Source organism: Pelodiscus sinensis, chromosome 16 (assembly GCF_049634645.1).
Source record: "Pelodiscus sinensis isolate JC-2024 chromosome 16, ASM4963464v1, whole genome shotgun sequence".
Taxonomy (NCBI): domain Eukaryota; kingdom Metazoa; phylum Chordata; order Testudines; family Trionychidae; genus Pelodiscus; species Pelodiscus sinensis.
Window position 1 is genome coordinate 27,888,077 of NC_134726.1, and position 22,265 is coordinate 27,910,341.

The 22,265-nt window shown below is 43.3% G+C and overlaps 1 protein-coding gene across 7 annotated transcripts in view; it reads right to left on the reverse strand.

Annotated features, from left to right (window-relative positions):
* The window catches only part of MAD1L1 (mitotic arrest deficient 1 like 1), a 743,124-nt gene that overhangs the window by 112,714 nt on the left and 608,145 nt on the right, over positions 1-22,265 (reverse strand). Inside the window, exon 18 of one of the 7 annotated variants that reach the window (XM_014581068.2) lies at positions 7,187-7,289. The exons of the other annotated variants lie outside the window; for them this stretch is intronic. Coding sequence (XP_014436554.2) covers positions 7,188-7,289 — 102 coding nt within the window. The 3' untranslated portion in view covers position 7,187. The remainder of the gene's footprint in view (positions 1-7,186; positions 7,290-22,265) is intronic. 7 annotated transcript variants of the gene reach the window in all.

Genomic DNA, 22,265 nt, shown 5'->3' on the forward strand with positions numbered 1-22,265 from the left:
TCTTCTGCTTCCTTTAATGGAAGAGCAAACATGATCTTTCAGTTACCCCTATATTCCTCTTTCCACAAGGAATAAGGGGGCTCCCAAAAGAAGGGGTTTTTCTGCCATTTGGTCCAGTCTAGACAGGCCAAATGTTGGAAAAACCTCTTCCTATAGAAGAATTGGGGGGGGAGGGAGAGGAAGCAGCAGTATAAGGGTTGGGGATAGCAAGTGATGGAGAGGAGAATAGAGAGGGTGGGGCTTCAAGGAAGGGGCAGGGCGGTAGATCTTGGCTTGTTCTGTCATTTAAAAAGTGATCTTGGGTGTAAAAAGGTTGGAGACCTACCCACATCTACTTCCCAATCTCAAGGTTTGTTGAAAAAGGATATTAGCTAAACTGTGCCATAACAGCTGGGGGCACCTCTCTGAGGGTATGTCTACACTACCACCCTAGTTCGAACTAGGGTGGTAGCGTAGACATACCCCTACGGCCTTGCTGGTCCAAGTGCTCTGACAATAGGCATTGAATTGCAGGGTATGTCTACACTGTGGCTGGAAATGAGCCTCCCAGCCAGGGCATACGGACTAGCATTAGCTTGGCTCCAGCTAGTACACTAAAAATTGTAGTGTAGACACTGTGGGGAGTGTGAGAGAACAGGCTTTCAAGCTCACTTGGCCCCAAGGGTCTGAGCTCAGATGGCTCACCTGAGCCTCTGCCCAAGCTGCAAGGTCCATACTGCTATTTTTGGCACACTCACTCAAATCCTGCTAGTGAGGGTCTGTCTACCCTGGCTGGGGTTCTCACTCCCAGCTGCAGTATAGACATATCCAAAGTGTTCCATGCATGTGTTAACTACTGGACCAAGTCAGTTCTAAACCCAGATCTTTTTACCAGGTAAAGTGCACCAGGACTCTGGTGAGACTTTAGCTGAGAAGGCAGTGGAAGCGTTTGATGGTAATACAACTACATACCGAACAAAGCCATAGCAAGAACAGAAGGTCTGCATTCTGCACCCCTAATGCCCTGGGCTCTATAGGATGGCTTTACAAGTGGCAGCTTAGGCTAATCTGCTCAGGACTTTCACTTTAATATGGCTATTATGAGCTGTAAGGGTGCCAGGCTCAAGGGAGGCAGATCAGACATCCTCCCATTTGTATTGCACAACTGACTACAAGCACTAGGAAGACTTGGCTCTCCCCCATCACTGTCTAAGCTAGGGCTACTCAACTTTAGAAGCCCCGGGGGCCACAATGATACTCACAGCACATGCCACAACTTAAGTGTGGTTGCATATACATGCAAATATATTCAAATAGCTTCTTTCACACTGATGGGTTTTGGTACAAAGATTAAGGCAAGACTACACAACATGCAGGCCCCATTTAAGTCAGTTCTGCTGGTATTAATAAAACGCAATATTTACCCGATTTCTATCCATATGGCAGCACTTTTAATGAGCAATGACAGTCTGGGAATTTAACTACTAAAACCAATATCAACAAAAGACCATTATATTGACTACTTTTTTGTTTTGGCTCCCACCCATAGGCTGCGTGTTGAGCCCCACGTACACCCAAACTGCACCGTGCGCCATGGGCCGCATGTTGAGTAGCCCTGCTCTAAGTGAGACATGTAGGAGATACTTTGAGAGGCTGAACACATCCCCTGTCAGTGAGTTAGTTGCAGTAGATTTAAGCTCCTTTCGGCTAGAGCACATTGCACTGTATTGGACAAATGTGCTAAGACTGGACTTGATTTGTTTCCTTTCTGCATCATGCAGACCATGCTGCTAGCCTTTGGCTTCCTCCATGAACCAGCACCTCTTTTATCTCTAGGGCTATGTCTACACTGCACCTCTCTTGCGCAAAAGCCTATGCAAATGAAGCATGGATTAGCATACTGCTGCACTTCATTTGCATAATTAATCAGGGGTCATTTTTGCACAAAACCCCCCTTTTGCGCAGAAGCCATTCTTCCTGAAAAAAAAAAAGAGGAAAAATGTCTCTTGCGCAAAAATGCCCCCAAATTATGCAAATGAAGCATGGCAATATACTAATCCACGATTAATTTGCATAGGCTTTTGCACAAGAGAGGTACAGTGTAGATGTAGCCCTATAGGTGATCACTCTTTCTTTCCAAATGCTTTGTCAGATACACATCCTGCAACTGAACCACACAGCTCAAAGTTTGCACTTATTAGCACTAATAATCAGAAAAAAATGAAATTAAAAATGAATTTAAGTGTAAAACCTCTAAAGGCTTGAAAAAAATCTCTAGAGTGAAAAGCAGGAGGGGAGGTGAATGAAAATTGTTAATTAGTGTGGAATTTTCTGCTCTGTGTGTCAAGAACTAGTGAGTTATGAGTTAATCAACGATTCTGAGATCCCCAGGAGAGCAATAAACCTGAAGGCTCTTAATGGAAGGAGAGGAGGAAAATGGGCATAGTTTCCAAATGAAAGCGTCTTTAATATTGCTTAACCCCAATGTCCAGGCTCTAGAGAGGTCAGGAATTCCAGCATTCAGTTCAGTTCTAAGGCCCTGCCCCCAGTCCCATCCCCATTCATGTCATTGCTTCAAGGCTTTCATAACACAGTCAGGTACACAGACCCTCTTCCCCAATACAACGCGCGTGTGTGCGTGAGAGAGAGAGACAGAGAGAGAGAGAGAGACAGACACCATCAATTCCTGTGTTCAGGAATTCTTCATTCCCTTTGCAAGGCCTCACCTTAAGGAATGAATTAAAAGACAAAAGTATGAGTGGGGAGAGAAGAGGGACAAAGTCCCTTTAAAAATGAAGGGGTTTTGAGATTGAGTGTTTCTCTCTCGTAATGAGTTGAGGAAAGAGAAGGCAAATGAAGGGTGATTTTTTTTGCTACAGAACTATGGAAAGATTTAATCTATTTTTACTTCAATGTGCTCTGTGGAAGTTTAGTATAAATGGAGTACATTCTTCTTATGTGCATCACGCTAAACTATCATTAGAGTTTCTCAGTGACTGGTAAGAGAAGAAAGGCTGCAGCTGTTGCAGGATCTCTGCCATCACCCAAGAGCTTCCCTGATGGGATAAACAAAAGATAAATATTAAGATAAATATTTATAGCTCAGGTCTTCTCCATGCATTTAGGTTTATGCTAAAATATATATAAATAAACTCCTCCAGGCTAAAGACTCAGGGATGGTCTGGAGATGGATGTGAGAGGGACTGGATGAGAGAGTGTGAACCCTAGATGCAAACAATCACAACCCCAATGATGTGAGAGGGACTGGCAGGGTGTGAACCCTAGATGCAAACAACCACAACCCCAATAAAGAGGCTACCCAGCTGAACAGAGTTCAGTGGTCTCCAACCTTTTCATGCACAAGTTTGCTTTTTAAATGTCAGGGCAACCCAGGATCTACCCCACTGTTCCACCCCTTCCGTGAGGCCCTGCCCACTTCATTTCCCCCTCTCTCCATCACCTGCTCTCCCTTACCCTCACTCACTTTCACTGGGCTGGGACAGAGGGGTGCAGGTTCTGGGCTGGGACCATGGGATTTGGGTGAGGGAAGAGCTGAGTGGGTGCAAACTCTGGGAAGGAATTTGGGTGCAGAAGGGAACTCCAGGGTGGGGCAAAGTGTTGGAGGGGGTGCAGGCTCTGGGAGGGGGCTCTAGGCTGGGCAAAGTGTTGAGCAAGCTCCTAGGCCAAGGAGAATACCCCTGAATGCTTGTGGGAAACCGGGCTTTGCACTCCCTAGCATGCAGGATAGCTGCCTTCCAGGCTGGAGGCCCATGGGAAAAGCCTGCATGGATGGGTATGCCACAGGGATTGGTGGAGTTTGCTTGACCACAAACCCTGTAATGGGATGGTCTGGGCTGTTGCCTAACACCATCTGTGTTTCTAGCCCAGGAAGCGCCTTCTCCTCAATGCTCACAGGTACGAGTCTCAACTCCCCTTGGCAACTGGTTATAACCCCACACCTGCCCCAAAACTCCCTGCAAAATGCACAGGGACAATCAGGACAATCAGCCTCCCCTCCCTACCTGAGGCCTACTCAGTGAAATACCTTCTTGCTGGCCAGATCCACCACTTGCCACAGTAGCTGAACCAAACCTTTCTCATGAGATACCAATTAGACCCCTCCCCACAGCACTCCTGAACCAGATCACAGGGCATTTGGGAGGGAGGAGGCTGTGGCTGGGGGTGGTGGTAGCAGCAGGAGGCCGCGAATTGATGGTGGGGATGCCAAAGAGTGGGAGGGAGTTACCGCAAAAGGGTGAAAGGACCGGGGTGGAGTATGAAAAACTGAGGGATAAGTGGATAAGAGGCAGCAGGAGACAGAAGAGCCAAGAGTCTGGGGAAGGGGCAGCAGTAACCCAAAGGCAGTGCAGGAGGAGAAGGCACTTCTAGCAAATGACAAAGTTGTCTGTGAAATCAGCAAGTCTTCTAGTGCCCAAAGGAGCTCAGCTGAACCTGGCTGCCCAGCCCCTTGCTCGCTCTGCATTGTCATTACAATGGCCCCTCTCACTGCTGGAGAAATGTGAACTGCTCTGACACCGCTTTGTGGTCGCTAGCATCCCAGTGCTGTTCTCTGCTGGGGCTCCATGAAAGGAGACAGGAGGATGTTCCTGGTTTGTCATGCTGGGGGAGATTCAGAGAACATTGTGCCTGCCACTCCTCTGCAGGAAAAAGAAACCCCAACACACACTGCATTTTAAAGAAGCCCAAATCAATTTCACAGGGAAACTTCCTCTGCTGAAGCTTTGAATGGAAAGGGGGAATTTAGAGGGACAGGAGGGTCAGGAAAGGGAAGGTAGACTGTGGGGAGTGCGAGACGGGGAACCAGGCTCCTAGGGAAGAGGAAAGAGATGATGAAGAGCAGATGAGGTGAGTAGTGGGTGTGGAAAGAAAGCAGGGATCATGTGGAACAGAGGTATAGGCAGAGGCTGGGAGTGGAAGGGAGGCAAATATGGGATTTGCCGATATAGCTTATTTTGCTGAGAGATGCTGATAAAAACACGGGTTGTGATGGTCCCACAGACAGCTCACCAGGTGTTTGTGTAATAACCATCCCAATCCTACACTCTCCTTGTTGAGCACCCCAGGAAGTGATTGGATTTTTTGGAAAGGCACAGGCACTTTTCCTCCTCTGTCTGAAGTTAGTATAGCCCAGTTCCTGGTAGTTCCTTCCCACGCTCTGCCCGCTGCTGCAGCTAGGCAATCTACAAGGATCTGGAGGGCTGCAGGGGATCCCCCCATGTACTCTCTTCTGAGGAAAGGAAGCATCCTGACCCACTGGACATTGCTGGAATTTGTTCTGTGCTGCAAACAGCTCCTGCCCAGTCAGTTTTCTGCTGACTCCTCTTCAAGATCAGAGGAGGGAACCTGGCAGAAATTCAAAGCGGTGAGCCCAGCCCAGCCCACATCCTACTCAACACCTTTCAAAGGAAAAAAACCCCTTCTGAGAAGGCATCCAGCAAAACAGCAGAGATTACTGACAGCATCCCATCCTTTGCTAAAGCAACATCTGCTACTGGAAAACAAAGCGGGTGGGGGAAGATGGTGTAGGACTGAGATGGAGATGGATTGTCAGAGCCTTGTGATTGACTGGTTGGGGGACACCTGACCTAGTTCTACTCTGGCAATGTCCCTTTTGCTGGGCAATTCTAAACGGTTCCGATGAGTTCCTGCAGCAGGTGAGGCAGGTGCTTTGGCTTGTAAAACTTTTATTTGCCTTGACTCACCCCATCATGGAAGCTTCCAAACAGCAGTTGCAGTTTTACACCTTAAAGCCATCAGAGACAAAATGACTACGTGCATGTGGCAGATGAGGAAAGTGGGCAGAAGTATGGGTTACTGCACAGTAAATTGCTCAGCACCACTGGGTACCGCTCACTCTCTCGGAAGAGCAAGAGACACCACTCCGTATACTTAGCTCATTCACACTAGAGAATACAGAATTGCTCTAGCTTCACTTCCAAAACATGCATGAAAACACCACAGTCCTTCCCCCACCATTTCCTTGAAGGCAGACAAATCCAACAGACTTTAAACCCCTCTCCATCCTTGTTGAAAACTGTATCTATACCCACAGGAAAACAAAACATCTAAGCAGGCAATTTGGAGATCAGAAATTTCTTTGTTTCTATCAACTAGTACAAAGTTGCCAGTCTATTTCCTTTGACATCCAGCAGCCTATCAGAACAAAGGAAAACTGAGAGGGTCACAACCTTCATTCTGGACACAAATTGGCTGCTGGTTCTCTACTGCCTAGCCATGGAGACAGGGAGAGGAGGTTACAGCCACAGAGTAATGTGTGAGATTAAACTGCAATCAAGGGATGGAGTGTGACCTGGGGGAGACATGCTGAAGACAGGAGAAACAGTCCTTAAAATAAACCCTTATTGTACACCTTGTTGCAAGCTCAGTGGATAATCCACCACATTTTAGATTCCTGCCGGTAGCCAGTGTGTTTATTTCCATAGAATCCTTCCCCTGCCATCAATAATAATTCAAAATGTGCAGAGATACAGGAATCTCAGCATTCTGCTTCTCTGAGTCATACTCTAGAGAAGGGCAGTTTCAGGGGACTTTGTGAACATCCCGTACCGTTGGCTTTCTCTAGTGATTATTAAGGTTCAGTTCAGTAACCTGAAGACTCTTGTGCAAGCCACACTGTTGAAAATTGAACAGTATTATTCAATGAACACGGAAAAGAAAGGGAAAATGAATATGGAGCCCCATGAAATGCAGAAAATCTTGTGGATGGAAAGGAAAATTGGTTCTGGTTAGGCTAAATCACGCCGATCTCTTTGGAATGCTTCAGTGGACCCTACCTGGAAACATCTGCAGGGATAAGAGTGTCCACCTCTCCAATGAGATTTTTGTATTTCAGCATAGATGGGAAGCACATGCCTATGATTAAAGGCACAGCAAAAACTGCCAGATTCCAATGAAGTGAGAAAGTAAGGAGAATGGATCTGAGGAGGAAATGTGTTCCAATCACAGGTAAGTAAACTTTCTTTTTCCTTTGAGAAATTGCCACTGCTGATTCCCACTCGTGGAAGATGAGCTAGCAATAACAAATCTTTTGGAGGGAGGCTGCAGAGTACCAATTAAATAAAGCCTCTAGGACCACTGTCCCAGAAAGATATCTGAATCAACTCTCAGCCTGGGAGACAGACTATGTGAAAATGTGAATAGATCAACAATTAGCAGCTTTACTGACCTCAGTGACAGACTCCGTAAGTGTTCCACAGATAATGCCTCAGAGCTCTCGGGATGTGCCTTAAGACCTTGTAGTGAAGTGACTCTGCAAGACTGCAGCAAGTCTGGATACAGAGCAATATATTGTTTATTTAGTCATGCATCCAACAGTGACAACAGCAATTTCATTCAAGTCCCCCATGAGCAACATCATCCTTGCTATCACTTCCTGCTGCCACTGTCTCATTAACACAGCTGCGCAGTGCTTGCCAGAGAGATACAATCAAATGTACAAAAGAACATGGATAAAAACACATCTCATTGACCTATATACTGTACCAGACCTTCCCTTGCTTCTCTTTCCCTTTTCTCATTTCCATTTTACATTTTTCCTTCCTCTTCAGATTCCCTCTCTTCTTTTGCCTGGTTTCTGTCTCTCTCACTTTCTCCTCTCAGCTCTTCTCCATTCTCAGACCATCGAAGTGTCTCTCTTCTTCTCTGTCACTCTTTCAATATTCCACTCACTACATTCAACTGTCTCCTTCATGCTCCCTCGTTTGGATGGTTTATTCAGTAGTTATCTGAACAATCTCACATGAACTACAGAGCTCCCTATAACGGGTAGTACTAACACTGCCACTGTACATAAGAACGGCCATACTGGGTCAGACCAAAGGTCCACCTACCCAGTACCCTGTCCTCCGACAGCGGCAATGCCAGAGGCCCTAGAGGGAGTGAACAGAACAGGGAATTATCAAGTAACCCCTCCCCTGCTACTCATTCGCAGCCTCTGACAAACAGACTAGGGACACCATTTCTACTCATCCAATGGCCAATAGCCATTGATGGACCTAGCCTCCATGAATTTATCGAGTTCTTCTTGAACCCTGTTAAAGTCCTGGTCTTTACAACCTCCTCTGGCAAGGAGTTACACAGGTTGACCATGCGCTGTGTAAAGAAAAACTTCCTTTTGTGTATTTTAAACCTCCTACTTATTAATTTCATTTGGTGACCCCCTAGTTCTTATGTTATGGGAACAAGTAAATAACTTTTCCCTATGCACTTTTTCCATACCAATCATGATTTTATAGACATATATCATATCCCCCCTTAGTCTCCTCTTTTCTAAGTTGAAAATTCCAAGTCTTTTAAATCTCTCTTCATATGGGACCCATTCCAAACCCCTAATAATTTTTGTTGACCTTTTCTGAACCTTTTCTGTCTCTATCCCTTTGTAAATGATTTCTAACATTCCATTTGCTTTTTTGACTGCTGCTGCACATTGGATGGATGTTTTCAGAAAACTATACACAACTTCAAAATCTCTCTCGAGTAGTTAGAGCTAAATTAGTCCCCATATAGTTGGCATTATTGTTTTCAATGTGCATTACTTTACATTTATCAACATTAAATTTCATTTGCCATTTTGTTGCCTAATCACACAGGCTATGTCTACACTGGCACCCTTTTCCAGAAATGCTTAAAATGGAACAGTTTTCCATTATATGTATTTCCGGAAAAAGCGTGTCTACATTGGCAGGATGCTTTTCCGGAAAAACACTTTTTCTGGAAAAGCGTCCGTGCCAATGTAGATACGCTTTTCCACAAAAAAGCCCCGATCATCATTTTTGCGATCGGGGCTTTTTTGCGGAAAAGAAATCTGTACTGTCTACACTGGCCCTTTTCCGGAACAATTTTCCGGAAAAGGACTTTTGCCTGAACGGGAGCAGCATAGTTTTTCCGGAAAAGCACTGATGATTTTACAGTAGATCGTCAGTGCTTTTCCGGAAATTCAAGGGGCCAGTGTAGACAGCTGGCAAGTTATTCCGGAAAAGCAGCTGATTTTCTGGAATAAGTGGCCAGTGTAGACACAGCCTTAGGGTATGTCTATACTACAGAGTTTTTTTGGAAAAATGGCTGTTTTTCTGAAAAAAAACTTCAATTATGTCCACACTGCAATTGTGTTCTTCTAAAAGAAAATTGAAAGAACAGAGGGCTTTTTCAGACATTGGTAATCCTTATTCTATGAGGAAGAAGCCTTTTTCCGAAAGAGCTCTTTCGGAAAAAGGTGTGTGTGGACGGGGAAGAGAAGGTTCTTTTGAAAGAAGAGGAAAGAGGAAAAAAGCACAGGTGCCCTGGCAGCCACTCCGTCCATAGTAATCACAGCTGAAATGCAAGATAGTGTCCATTTGGTGTGGATGCTATCTTTCAAAAAAACAGATTGCTGTTTCGATGCCCTTTTGAAGTGCAGACGCTCTCTTTTGGAAGAAGCTTTTCCAGAAGATCTGTTCTGGAAAAACTTCTTCTGAAAGAAGCCTGCAGTCTAGACATAGCCTTAGTTTGGTGAGATCTTTTTGAAGTTCTTCAGAGTCTGCTTTGGTCTTCACTATCTTGAGCAGCTTAGTATCGTCTGGAAACTTTGCCACCTCAGTGTTTACCCCTTTCTCTAGATCATTTATAAATAGGTTGAATAGGATTGGTCTTAGTACCGATCCTTAAGGGACATCACTAGTTAGCTCTCTCCATTCTGAAAAATTACCATTTATTCCTACCCTTTGTTTCCTGTCTTTTAACCAGTTATCAATCCATGAGAGGATCTTCCCTCTTATCCCATTACAATTTACTTTACTTAAGAGACTTTGGTGAAGGACCTTGACAAAAGCTTTCTTTAAATCTAAGTTCACTATATCTTGTGGATCCCCCTTGTCCACATGTTTGTTGACCCCCTCAAAGAACTCTAGTGGATTAGTAAGGCATGATTTCCCTTACAAATACCATGTTGACTTTCCTCCAACAAATTATGTTCATCTATGTGTCTGATGATTTTATTCTTTACTATAGTTTCAACTAATTTGTCTGGTACTGACGTTAGACTTACCGGTCTAACGTCAGAATCAACTCTAGAGTCTTTTTAAATATTGGCATCTCATTAGGTGCAGAAGATAAAAAAGAGAGGTTACAAACCAGTTAATATTTCCACAATTTCACATTTGAGTTTTTTCAGAACTCTTGGGTGAATGTCATCTGGTCTTGGTAACTTGTTACTGTAAAGTTTATCAATTTGTTCCAAAACCTCCTCTAATGACACCTCAATCTGGGACAATTCTTCAGATTTGTCACCTCAAAAGAATGGTTCAGGTTTGGGAATTTCCCTAACATACTCAACTGTTTGTTTTGTGGACAGAACTGACTCCACCAGTATCCCACAATGCCTGCCCTGATGCTTCTGCTCAGTGTTTTGATCTGTGCTGCTCTGCAGGCATAAACCCCTCCCCTTTCAAAGCTCTAGGAAAAATCTGGCAGCTGAGTGAGCTGCTTTGTTTGGGGAACAAACAAAAAAAGCAAATCATTGGAATGCTTCTGTTCTGCCCTGGTAGGAAAACAGCAGCAGGCAGACTGCTGCTGCAAGGGTAGAGCTGGAGAGACTGCTGTGCTGCTTTGACATTCCTCAGCACGGAGAGCTCACAGAGCTAGGAGGGAATCCTAAGCAGCGCAGGGATCAACTCTGCCTTCCCACAACACTGCACTGTGGGATGCTTAGCCAGATTGCTTTGCTCTAGCTGTTGACAGTGGAGCCAGCAATGTGGCCACAAAATGCCAACAATGGGAGGCAGAAAAACCAGTTTGACCGGTGTCAGGGCTGTTCCCCACTCTGGCACTCTGAGTGCAGAAGGTGAGGGCCCACAAGAGAGGTTCAAAACTTTGCCTGTACAGGCAATGGTTACAAAAAACTTCCCCCCAGAATCACAATACACAGATTTTGGGGAATCACTGCCATCAAGTGCTTTTCTATCCCTAAAAACCTGGGGTGAACATTTGAAATCATCTCCAGGAGTACCCCAAGCTCTTTTGCCCCCAAAAGAGCTTGAAAAAAAGAAAAACACAAGCTGCAGTCCCTGGTAGCTGACCCCCTTAGTCTGAGGCGCACAGATACATGCAGACAGACCTTCCAGGACACAAGAATCAAATCATTATCTTAAAAAAGTTACAGCTGCTCCCCGACTTACGGCCATCTCCACTTACGACCATCTGCACTTACGACCAAAGCGGTCATAAATGCGGATCCGAGTTACGAATGGTGATCTGCGTTTATGAACAGCGCGGTTGCCATGTAACTCTATGGGATCCGAGTTACGAACAGTTCGAGTTACGGACCAAGTGTCGCTCTCAGAGTTACGAACGAGTTACGGACCAAGTGTTGGTCCGTAACTTGTTCGTAACTCTGAGAGCGGCTGTATTTTTATTGCAAAACAAAAGATAAACTTGATAAAGCGTACTTGGTTGCTAGATGTTACAGAGCAACTAAGGAAAACAAATTAAAACACAAAGGAAATCTCTAGGAACAATGCTTAGATGGTAATTGGGGAGGGGAGGCATAGACTTACACAGAGCAATTCAAACCAAACCACAAAAAGAAAAGTTACCCTGAACGCAACTGTATTCACTCTCCTCTTTTACTTACTTCTAATTTTCTCTTTGTTTAGTCTGCTCCCATGCCCTGAATTCCTTGGAGACATGGTAGTCCTCTCTGGGTTTAAATCATTCTCTGTCTCTCAACTCCTGGTTTATCTCTCCCACATACAGAAAGCACACAGGGAACCTATATCCTATTCAAATTTCAACCCTCTATCTCGATTGGTTCTCATGGCCCCCTGGTCAACACCTTTGCTAGTTACCTGAATTTAACCCCTTTGTCACTGGGTGCTGGTCAGCACTCCTCCTGTCCATTAAAACCGGTTTTCATTTTTGCATATTGCAGCACTTTTGTCACCAAACCTTCCTAGTGTAGACACAGCCCAAGTCAAAATCCCATACAGCACTCTTGGATGCTTGCTGAAATCTGGCTCTTCTAGACCTCCAGGATAGTAGATTCCAAAAACAAAGATGTTTGGTTGTGAAACTGACCAGCAGCGGCTTAATTGGGGACGCCTGTGGCAGAGCCGGACTATTGGAAGGGGGGGCTATGAGGGGTCTGGGGTGGCATTCCCCCCCCAACCCAGACCCCTCATAGCCCCCCCTTCCGATAGTCCGGCATATCTGATAGTCCGGCACCCCCTGGATCCTAAAGGTGCCGGATTATCAGAAGTTTACTGTATTTGTTTTTCGTATTAAGTTCAAAACACTAGCAGGGCCCATATGTATGACCGTAGGTGAAATTCAGTTAAGTACTCCTTAATTCATCCTTTGCTTAAGCTATCTCAAAGAAGACTATTATGGTGTCCATGTCTTGTGTTGACTCTCTGAGGAGATAGGAATTTCATCCTCAGAAAGAAGGCATAGTACTGTCTGACGGTAAATGCCATGCCTAAGAATTTTGTCCCCAAGGGTAACTAACTCCTAAGAATTTTGAGCTCCACTGATAAAGCCTGGGACATCTGTAACAGTCAGCTCTGGTAGCTAAATTTTCCTTTAATTTTAGCATGTTTTCACTCATTACACAGACTGCAACAGAATGGGCCTCATTATTTTGGAGCTGTTGGTTTGTTTTTCAGTCCCTTGAGTGGGTCTTGGACTTGGTCACAGCAAAGCTAGGGCTGGGGATGTTGGGAGAGAAGACACTTTTCCTTTGAAAAATTCTTTTGGGCAGTTTTTTCTTACACATACCAACAAAGCACCTGGGTTTTACTACAGAACTTCACCTGGGATGTGTCAGACAAGTCCAGAACCTTCATCTCCTCCATGGCCTCAGAGAGCAGCATCTCTTCCTTGCAAAACATGTATTACTTTGAAAATATGCAGGTTGTGCTAAGCTGTCATTAATATTCCTCTCTTTTTCTTTGTAATGGCCTCCCTTGTCTGATCTCCTTCTCATAGGGGCAGCAAGAGACTTTGCAAAAGTCCATGGCTGGGGACAGGCAGACCATGTTCTCTCCTCCAGCACAAACTTGTAGGATGTAAGAGCAAACCTTCAATTATCACAGCACACAACTGTAAAACTTGCTGAACTGGAAACAAACATTCAGCTATTTCTAACCATCCCCTTCCTGCCTCTGCCCCAAAATTATCTCAAATAACATTCTCCTGAAACCTCTCTGTAGTCTGTAAAGCACACAGCTAAATTATAAGACAAAATGACTAATAAACAATATGAAAATACATATACTTCTGTCAATGCCGAACTGGGAACACAGCTTCTGAGACAACAGCATTGCTACATATTACTCACAGCAAGAACCCAGCTGAGAAGGTAGGGCACACAGCACTTCTCAGAGAGCCAGTTCATTCTCCTTTTTATATTGGAGAGCTAATGTGCACCCTTTAGTATGTGTGTTTTGGGTCTGTGCTTTCCAAGGAGCAGTGAATGCTTATTTGAAGTCATTAAAATGAAAAGCCCTAGTTTGGACTTCACTTGCCTAGAAAAGCTACTGGAAATGGACAGCAGTAAGAAACTGGTAAGACAAGCTTCCACCCCACTGAGCCAAATTGTTAGGTTAGTAATTGTGTTTTCTTCTCACTGAGTGGAAGACATCTTTAGTTGCTAAATACAGACCTGCGGAAAAGGTTCTTGGACCAATCCCCAGCCTCCATCTGAACGTGGTGGTTGACAGCCACAGAAACTTCCTGCAGATAGGAAGTTTCACCTTGATCCTTTTGCAATCAAGCTTTCACTTCTAACAGAGAGAAGCCAAGACGGGCAAAAGGCACTTGACAGAGGGCACATTTGAAGCTATTTCCATCTGCGTCCAGGGCGAAATTCCACCCTGTGCAGAGGGCCTGTATGAGGCGCTGCACCATTCACGGACTTCTGGGAGAGGATTTCTTTTCTAATATAGTTACTGTTTAGCAAGGACAATCCACCGAACCATATCCTCATTTCTGAAGATTAGAATAATGGTGCTAGGGATCATGCATTTGCTATGCTATTTGCTGGCCAGCATAAAAGGCCTTGGTGATTTTCTGTCACCATGTTGTACCTGTCCCATGTTTTACCCTGGTGAGCATATGCTATTACCAGTTCTCCTGTATAACCTCAAGGATGTCTCCTACTTGTGAAAACATGTCTACCCATCTTTGAATGCCTGTGTTAACAATTTACAGGCAGGATTATGTTATAGGAACCACAAGACAGTAAAGAATGGTTTCTGAAGAACTCAAAATAAAAAAAAAATCCATAATCCATAATCACGGAAAGTCTTAAATGTCCATTTGAGGAATAGTGATAGAAATGTAGCCGTGTTAGTCTGGTGTAACTGAAACAAAAAACAGGACTATGTAGCACTTTAAAGACTAACAAGATGGTTTATTAGGTGATGAGCTTTCGTGGGCCAGACCCACTTCCTCAGATCAAATGGTGGAAGAAAATTGTCACAACCACATATACCAAAGGATACAATTAAAATAAAATTTAAAATGAACATATATGTTCATTTTTTTAAATTGTATCCTTTGGTATACTTGGTTATGACAATTTTCTTCCACTATTTGATCTGAGGAAGTGGGTCTGGCCCACGAAAGCTCATCACCTAATAAACCATCTTGTTAGTCTTTAAAGTGCTACATAGTCCTGTTTTTTGTTTCATTTGAGGAATAGTATGAGTAATTGCCCTTCTTTGCACATCATCTGTTAATGGAAAAGCCCGGCTGTTCCTGATTTGTTCTGGATGGTAAAATAAAGACCACCTGTGCTGGCTGAGAATTGGGGAAATTTGTGAGAGCATCCATTATGTATAAGATAACTGTCCACCGGCAAATTGCCTGCAATCCGTTAAAGGGAGAACTCCCAGGTCCCCTCAGCGGCAGCCTGGCATAAGCCTATTCCAATGATACAGCAGAAAAATCACTTTAATTTCCAATTAATCTGCTGGCATATCATACCTTTAATTAAAACAAAATCCACACACCTCCCTTTGTGAGGGAAGGGAAGCAGCCAGCAATGGAGCAGAAAGACTTGCAATCTTGGCTGCCTTTCAGAGCTTGTCCCCTTAAAGCTGATGGAGCAGGTGAACAAGCAGTCTGCCGTTTTTCACTAGGCACTGAGAGCAGTTTGTCGGCACAGATCTGACACATGCACTGAAGCCCCCGCAACACTTCAAGGGATGCTTTAGAGATGAGGGTTGGGATTGTGTGTACACAAAAGAGACGCTCCAGCCTACTCAGGTCTTGCCTATTTACTGTGGGTGGAGGAGGGGGAATTAATACAGGCAGAAGCAAGGGAAAAAATATAATAGAAAGATGTATTGCATGGAAACAAAACCGACTCCTCACTGGACAAAGCAGGGGACAGACTTGGGTAAAAGATGGGAGAGATCTGCAGGCTGATAAGTGGAGAGATGATGAGTTTCAAGATATTCATTATCGTTTTAAATCTTAAAAAAGAATTATGACCCTACAACTAAATTTTCCCACGCCTTTCTTTATTGTAGTGTTTCTCTTCCTTGTATTCATTATTAATGTCAGCTGGGGGGACAAATTTAAATGTTGGCTTTTGAAAAATTAATTCTATTATAATTTCAGTCCCAAAGAGATGGAAGCAGCTCAGGTAAATGCTAGACACATCTTTGCATTTTCCGGCCCTCTGGCATATTGCCCAATTAGCTATTTGCATGTGAAGGCTCCCTTACAAATCTAACTCAAAAGGGAAAGATCTGGTAGAGGAATTGTGTTTTTAAGTTAATCAAGTTTTATTTTTATGGGAGAAACTATTTCACTTATGCTTCCCCATCAACCTTTGATTTTGCATAGAAACGAATAACTTTCAGTCATCCTAGGCATGACCGCTTATGGCTGTTTACACAGTGCAGTAGACAAGGGAAAATTATTGAGCACATTATAGATCTTACTTACAGAAAGAACTAGATAAATTCATGGACATTAGGTCCATCAATGCCTATTAGCCAGGATGAGTAGGAATGGTGTCCTTTGCCTTTGTCAGAGGCAGGAAATGGATGACAGGAGAGGGATTACTTGATGATTCCCTGTTCTGTTCACTCCCATTGGGGCATCTGGCATCGGCCACTGTCAGAAGACAGGACACTCAGCTAGATGTACCTTTGTTCTGACCCAGTATGGCAGTTCTTATGTACCCATTTTCAACCTGATTTTAGGCCTAAAGAATTTCAGTGCAACAAGTGAAATTTTCCATGACACCATATTTTAAAACTGATGAGAGCACTACATGGTATGAAGAGACTGAAATGGCCTTTAGTCTCAGAGTATATTCCTACCAGCTAATAGACTCATCAATGACTAGGAGGGATGGCAAAGATCACATAGCATCCATTAGATAGGCTGGTAACTTTTTCACACCCAAAGTAAAGGCTCTGGTGGGATTTGAGTATCAACTTCAGGGGGCATCCCCCAGGATCTGGAGGAGTTGTGATTGGTCTCAGGGTGTTAAAGACTAGTTGACTATCTGATAAGTAAATGCTTATTGATAGTCAGTCAACTAGTCGATTCCTCCCCCTTTTACATTTCAAAGATGGAATGCGGAAGTGCCTATCGACTAGTCGATAGAAATTCCATCAACTACTTGACTAGTCAATTAACCATTAGTTAACATCCTTAGATTGGTCACATAATTCTGTATGCTCCTTAGTCCTGTATCAGAAGAATGAACAGACTGAGGAATTATGATTGGTCACCTATAGTGGATTCCCTAATAATTGACATTGTTACTTTTGTTTAAAACAAACTTCAGAGAAAAAAAAATCTCTCAAAGCTCCCAAAGGCCTGGAGAACCTAGAAGCTCAGAGGAGTTTTCCAAATGTAGACAGAGGAATAACCAGATGAGACTTGATTCTCTTTCCTAAGAGGCTAAAAAAGTATCAGAAAGAAAACAGAAAGAAAAGACTGTCTTTCCCATTGTCCTCTTCAAAAATTTAAACATCTGTTTGAGTTAAAACCCTAGTATGGGTCAAGCAGAATGAAAACCCTAGTATGGCTTGAGCACAGAGAAGACTGCCAGTTATCCAAACTCGGGAAGTTTGAAATGTCTCCATCCAGCCTATGCTAGCTACTGGGAGGAATGCTAGAGCTCAGTGACTCCAACAGCAGGACATCTCTGTCATCCAACCCCAGCGCTGGTGGGGTAAGTGATGTTTTTGTTTTTATTATTATTATTAAATGAGCTGAAAAGACATTTTAAACACTCAAATGACTGAAGGAGTAAGAACTGAATCCCCACTGTACCCAGAAGAGCAGCATTCAACACAACCTAAAACTTACCTTCCACAAGCAGGTTTGAATGCCACGTGGATCATACTACCATGCACTAAAAGTTTCTAGTGTGCTTTGATGTACTTCTGAGCAGCAGATGCCAAAGGGCCATTTAGGATGCAGCAAGCAAGGTTACTGTAGGCTTACACCTTGTTTGTCAGGCACAAAATCTCTAAGTAGACAAGACTGGAACAGCAATGTTTAAATATGTAGGTCTGTCAAACAGCTTTCAAGACAATGGAGAATTTTTGGAGGAAACAGGGACCTGGCTGGTCCTGATGCCGCCAGCTTTACCGTGTTGTATGTGATATCAGCAGCACAGCACCTGCTGCAACACCACATAGCAGTGGGAACACACCGGACCTTGACTAACGATGCTTTAAGGTGGAAATGTGCAGAGTGCTGGTTGCCTAGCTTGGAGCACTCTCTACTTTCTCCTGAAATTGTTGGCTTTTCAAAAAATCCAGAATAGGTGGTCGTTTAGTTATGTTTAGCACTCTACAGAGATTCTGGGTTGACAGCTTTCCATGCTCTGGTCCTCTAGCCACAGCACAGATCCAGCATCAGTAATGGCAATACTAGCTTTCTCACATAGTTCCAACATGGCCAGCAATGCCGTCTGCAGGACAGGGTAATTTACTCTCTCATTCACTTCAGGTCTCTACTGAGACTGCACACTGTGTTAGTGGCTATTCTCCCTCTCTTCTGAAGGGAGCCCAGAGCAGAAAACATCGTACCTTATATTAAGGTTAACCTCAATTATGTGCTACTCAAACACGCATTAAAATGAGGAAACAGCCATGCTGCTCTGCGCAGATGCAAGAGGAAATGGAAATGTTGGAACAAGCAGCTTGGCATAGGCTGTTGGCTGGGCGAAAGGTTTATTCCTGGGATGCTGCTTTCCTGCAGACTAAGGAAAATTAAATTTAGCACTTTGCAAATAAATAGGTTAAGGCTGAAAGGACACTATTTAGGAATTTATTGCTTACAGCAGCTTCAGAGATTATAGATCCATCACAGTCTATTACCTTGCTAGTTACTGTTTCCATTCTGTCTGTCATTCCCGCTTACAGAGTGGTCCTTTCATCGGATCTTTTTCTGTTCCAACACCAAACTGTCATCACACTAATGGAATTACACAAAGAAAAACATCTTCGGGCTTCAGCAACTCTCCTGCCAAAAGCCAAGGACATCTCCCCTGCTTTCCCTGTGCAATGTGATAAAATTCCCTGCATAAGAGATCTAAAAGGAGATGTAACAACCTTATATGAAGTACAACAAAGGACAGCTGTCTTGCTCCTCGCCGTGACTGTAAAGTGGCATCTTAACTCTGACTTTCAAAAGCATCAAAGCTTTAACAGTAGCAAATAGGACTCCCTTGCAACCTGCCTCTACTGAAGGTTTGTTATAGCTTCAGGATAAAGACCATGTTTTGCAGAAGATGTGAGAAGAAATGCTTATTAAACATAACCTCACCAGAACTCACCACATCAGGTATGGACTACATGAGTGCAGGTGCATTGCATTTCCATTTTGCACACAGTGATACCACTTCTTACCATCATGTTAATATCTGCGCAGAGGTTCCCCCTCCAGACCTAGACCAGCTTTCCTGACCACATTTAATGACAACTATAAAATAAAATATTAAGGACCAATTTCAAAGGTTGACAAATCCCTCACTTTGAAGTTGATATTAATGGCAGTTCCTCTGAGCAAGTTCAAACAGACTTAAGATCATCAGTTACACATAAAAGTGCTACCTCTACTACTCAAATGCTTTATTTCCACTGACATTTACTACAGACTAGGAGCAGTTTATGTTGTGTAAACCATTGTTTGGTACATTCTGACTTAGTCCCCCCAAACACAGGCAGGCTCATCTTCTTTAAATAGTAACTGGTGACAATCCCAAAGTTTAGCCCTGGGACTTATATAAAAGTCTGAGGCCTTCATTAGCTCTCAGCAATCCTATTTTCCCTAAGAAGGAGGAAGGAAGTAGATGTTTTCAGTAAGATGGTTATACAAACAGACTTGACAAGAAATAAGTCTTTGAATTACTTGCCTGAAAGATGCTCTCATGCAGTTGACAAACAAGAGGTAGTGTACTCAATTCTGCTTATGAAACACAAGGTCCAAACAGTGTCAAAAGAGAAATCACTTATCACACTCAGACCAAAAGAATTACTGAATGCAGATCCTTTGTAAATGCATTTTGGATTGATTCATGTATGAGCCAGTGAAATGAAAGATATATGGGAATGGGTTAGTTTTTCTGTAATTCCAAAGTACAAGTATTAAATCAACCTAAATTGCATTTTCTGATAATGATTTCTGTTACAAGTGAGCTCCAAATTCTTTACTCAGATCTTTTACAAATATTTGTAACAAAGAAATTTCACAGAGTGGTGGACAGTAACGTAGCTTGGGATTCATGTTACTATTATAGCAATCAACATCCACAGCCACAAACACTTTCCATTGGTTTTCAGTCCACACCTGCGTTCTGTGCTTAATAGCATATACAGCATCATGTCAAAGATACAAAGATGAACAGGTCCATACTACACACAACCACTCTGAATGAATCTGAAGAGAAAGCATGGTACATTGTGCCTATGATCCCCATGCTGGGAAGTACATCAAATCTTGAGGCGTGCCATGAATGAATACTCGGTATGCTTTCAACCATCCTCAGCATGGAATAAACTGAAGAATAAATTGGCATGGAATAAATTGGAGATGCCTGCAAGCAAAGCAGAAAATGCAATGGCGTAATGGAGGAGAGCTCTATTTGGGATTTTTGCTTTTCTTCAGATGGGTGCAGAAAAAAGGAAGTGCAGGGTAATCTTGGTAAGTGAAAGGCCTCCGGGGACACTGTCTTTCAGACAGGCTCAAGTTCATACAAGCCATATAATGGGTGACAGGTTTTGAGGCTTGGGTTAAATGGAGCCCTTTTCCAAGTGCAGAATTCAAAGTCTACTCTACAGGCTGGTTTAAGCAATGTACTCTAGATCTTTAGAAACTACAAGTCAATGCAGCAGTAAGAGTGCCCAACAAAACACAGGAGTTCTGGGCTCCTATTCATGTTCCTTGAAATGGTATGGCTCTTCCAGTGATTAGGAACTCCCCAGAACTTACACTTTTGTTCTGATTCCACTCCTTACATGCTATTATTCATCCCTGCTAAGCTGGCTGGTCTTGGGAAAACTAACCAGAAACCTTGCCATCCAATTCTAACTTATTCTATATCAGCAGCAAGAACGAAAGGATGTTGTAGGAGCCACTACCTTGAGGTTATTCTGCAGGAGCTGGCTATCCTGGTTTTAGGACCTTTAGGCACAAGAAGAGCGGTTTGCTGCGATACTACTCTAGGATGGTAGAATCTGCTCTTCTTGCTCTCCTTGTTTTAGGCAGGGACCAATGGATAATGAAAACCAAATAGCTGTTCTTTATACAGGCTGGGCCTGTTTTGCTGTCTTGGCATATTATCTCCAATGTACTGTTGCTGGGACATATTGGAGCTTATTCCCTCTAACCTCCATTTTCAGGAGAAATTAACATGCACTTTCTCTTTATTCATTACTTACTCTTTTTATTCTTGTGAATAAAAATATTCCCTAAACAACATATGTTCAGTCAGAGCTGCGTGGTTAAGTGAAGTTGGAATAAACAATAATAATTGAGCAATATCAAGGTGGTGACAAATCAGAATTAAAGCTTTCACACAGACCTTGGTGTCCTCCCCTATATGTTAATAACAAACTCTTGCTCACTTCCTTCAGTGTAGGACTTGAAGGGCTACCAGAACAGCTCCAATTCAGCATATTCCCCCAAAGGAGTCCTTAATGAAATGAGAAATAGTCAGGGAATTTGCAGCTGAGCTGACAATCTGCTGAGATACATTGGTATCAGAGAACTCTGAGTTTCCTAAATCAAAGTTTCCTTCTTTTTCATTTGAGGCTTTGTACATAAAGAACTGTGAATGAAACAGCGGGGTTAGGGTTTAGTGACACGGCTCTGCATGTTTTGCAAATTCACAACAGCACCAGGGAAAATGAGAAGCAGGCATCAAAAGCTGCTTTTTAAAAACAACCACTTCATGTGTTCTGTAATGAGGTCTTTGTATTCCCCAAACTCTTCGTCTTGGAGTCATCTCCCTTCCTCTCAAGTGAGCCAATCACACAAAGTATCTTTGCAAAAGACCAAGGCTTTAAAAAAAATGAAATGGAATTGAATTTAGTGCTGCTGAAAGGTGGTATGTATCCAGAAAAAAGAGAGAGCAGCCAGGGCAGTAACCTAGTAGGCTTCCTCACCCTGTTCCACTAATGAGCCTCAACCTCAAGCCCGGTTGAAGGCATCGCTAAGAAGCAGTCTATATACGAATAACAAAAGCACTTTACATTTGGTATCTCTACACTGCTTTCAGCTAAAAAGTCCTAAGCGCTGTACATTTAATTAAGCGTCTCATTCCTCTCCAAAGTAAAGTGAATAGAATTGTTCCGGACCCATTTTATAGACGAGGAGAAAAATGGGCTGATTAAGTGATGAGTTCAAGGTTTCAAAGCAAGTCAATGGCAGAGATGGGAATAGAAACCAGGAGTCTTTTCCCTAGATCTTTGCTCTAATCACTAAATGACTCTTTCTCCCTTACAGAAAGTAAGCAGCTCTAACACATGCCAGATCGTGGGGGGAGGGGAGAAGCAGGGACAGAGATTTACAAAGGAGCACTCCACTCAAGCCACGATACTGATACAGACACTAGCCTCTGCTGAGACACCTAGTCAGGGTACCAGTTACCACTTGTGATGGCGGCTTGCATGTGGTGAACTAGACAGTGACCACATACATTTTCATATAGGAATAAAGACTATTTGGCAAGAAAAGTGTTTTATTTTAATTAAGAATGTTCATCAGGACAGACTATGGCTCTTTCATACTTATCC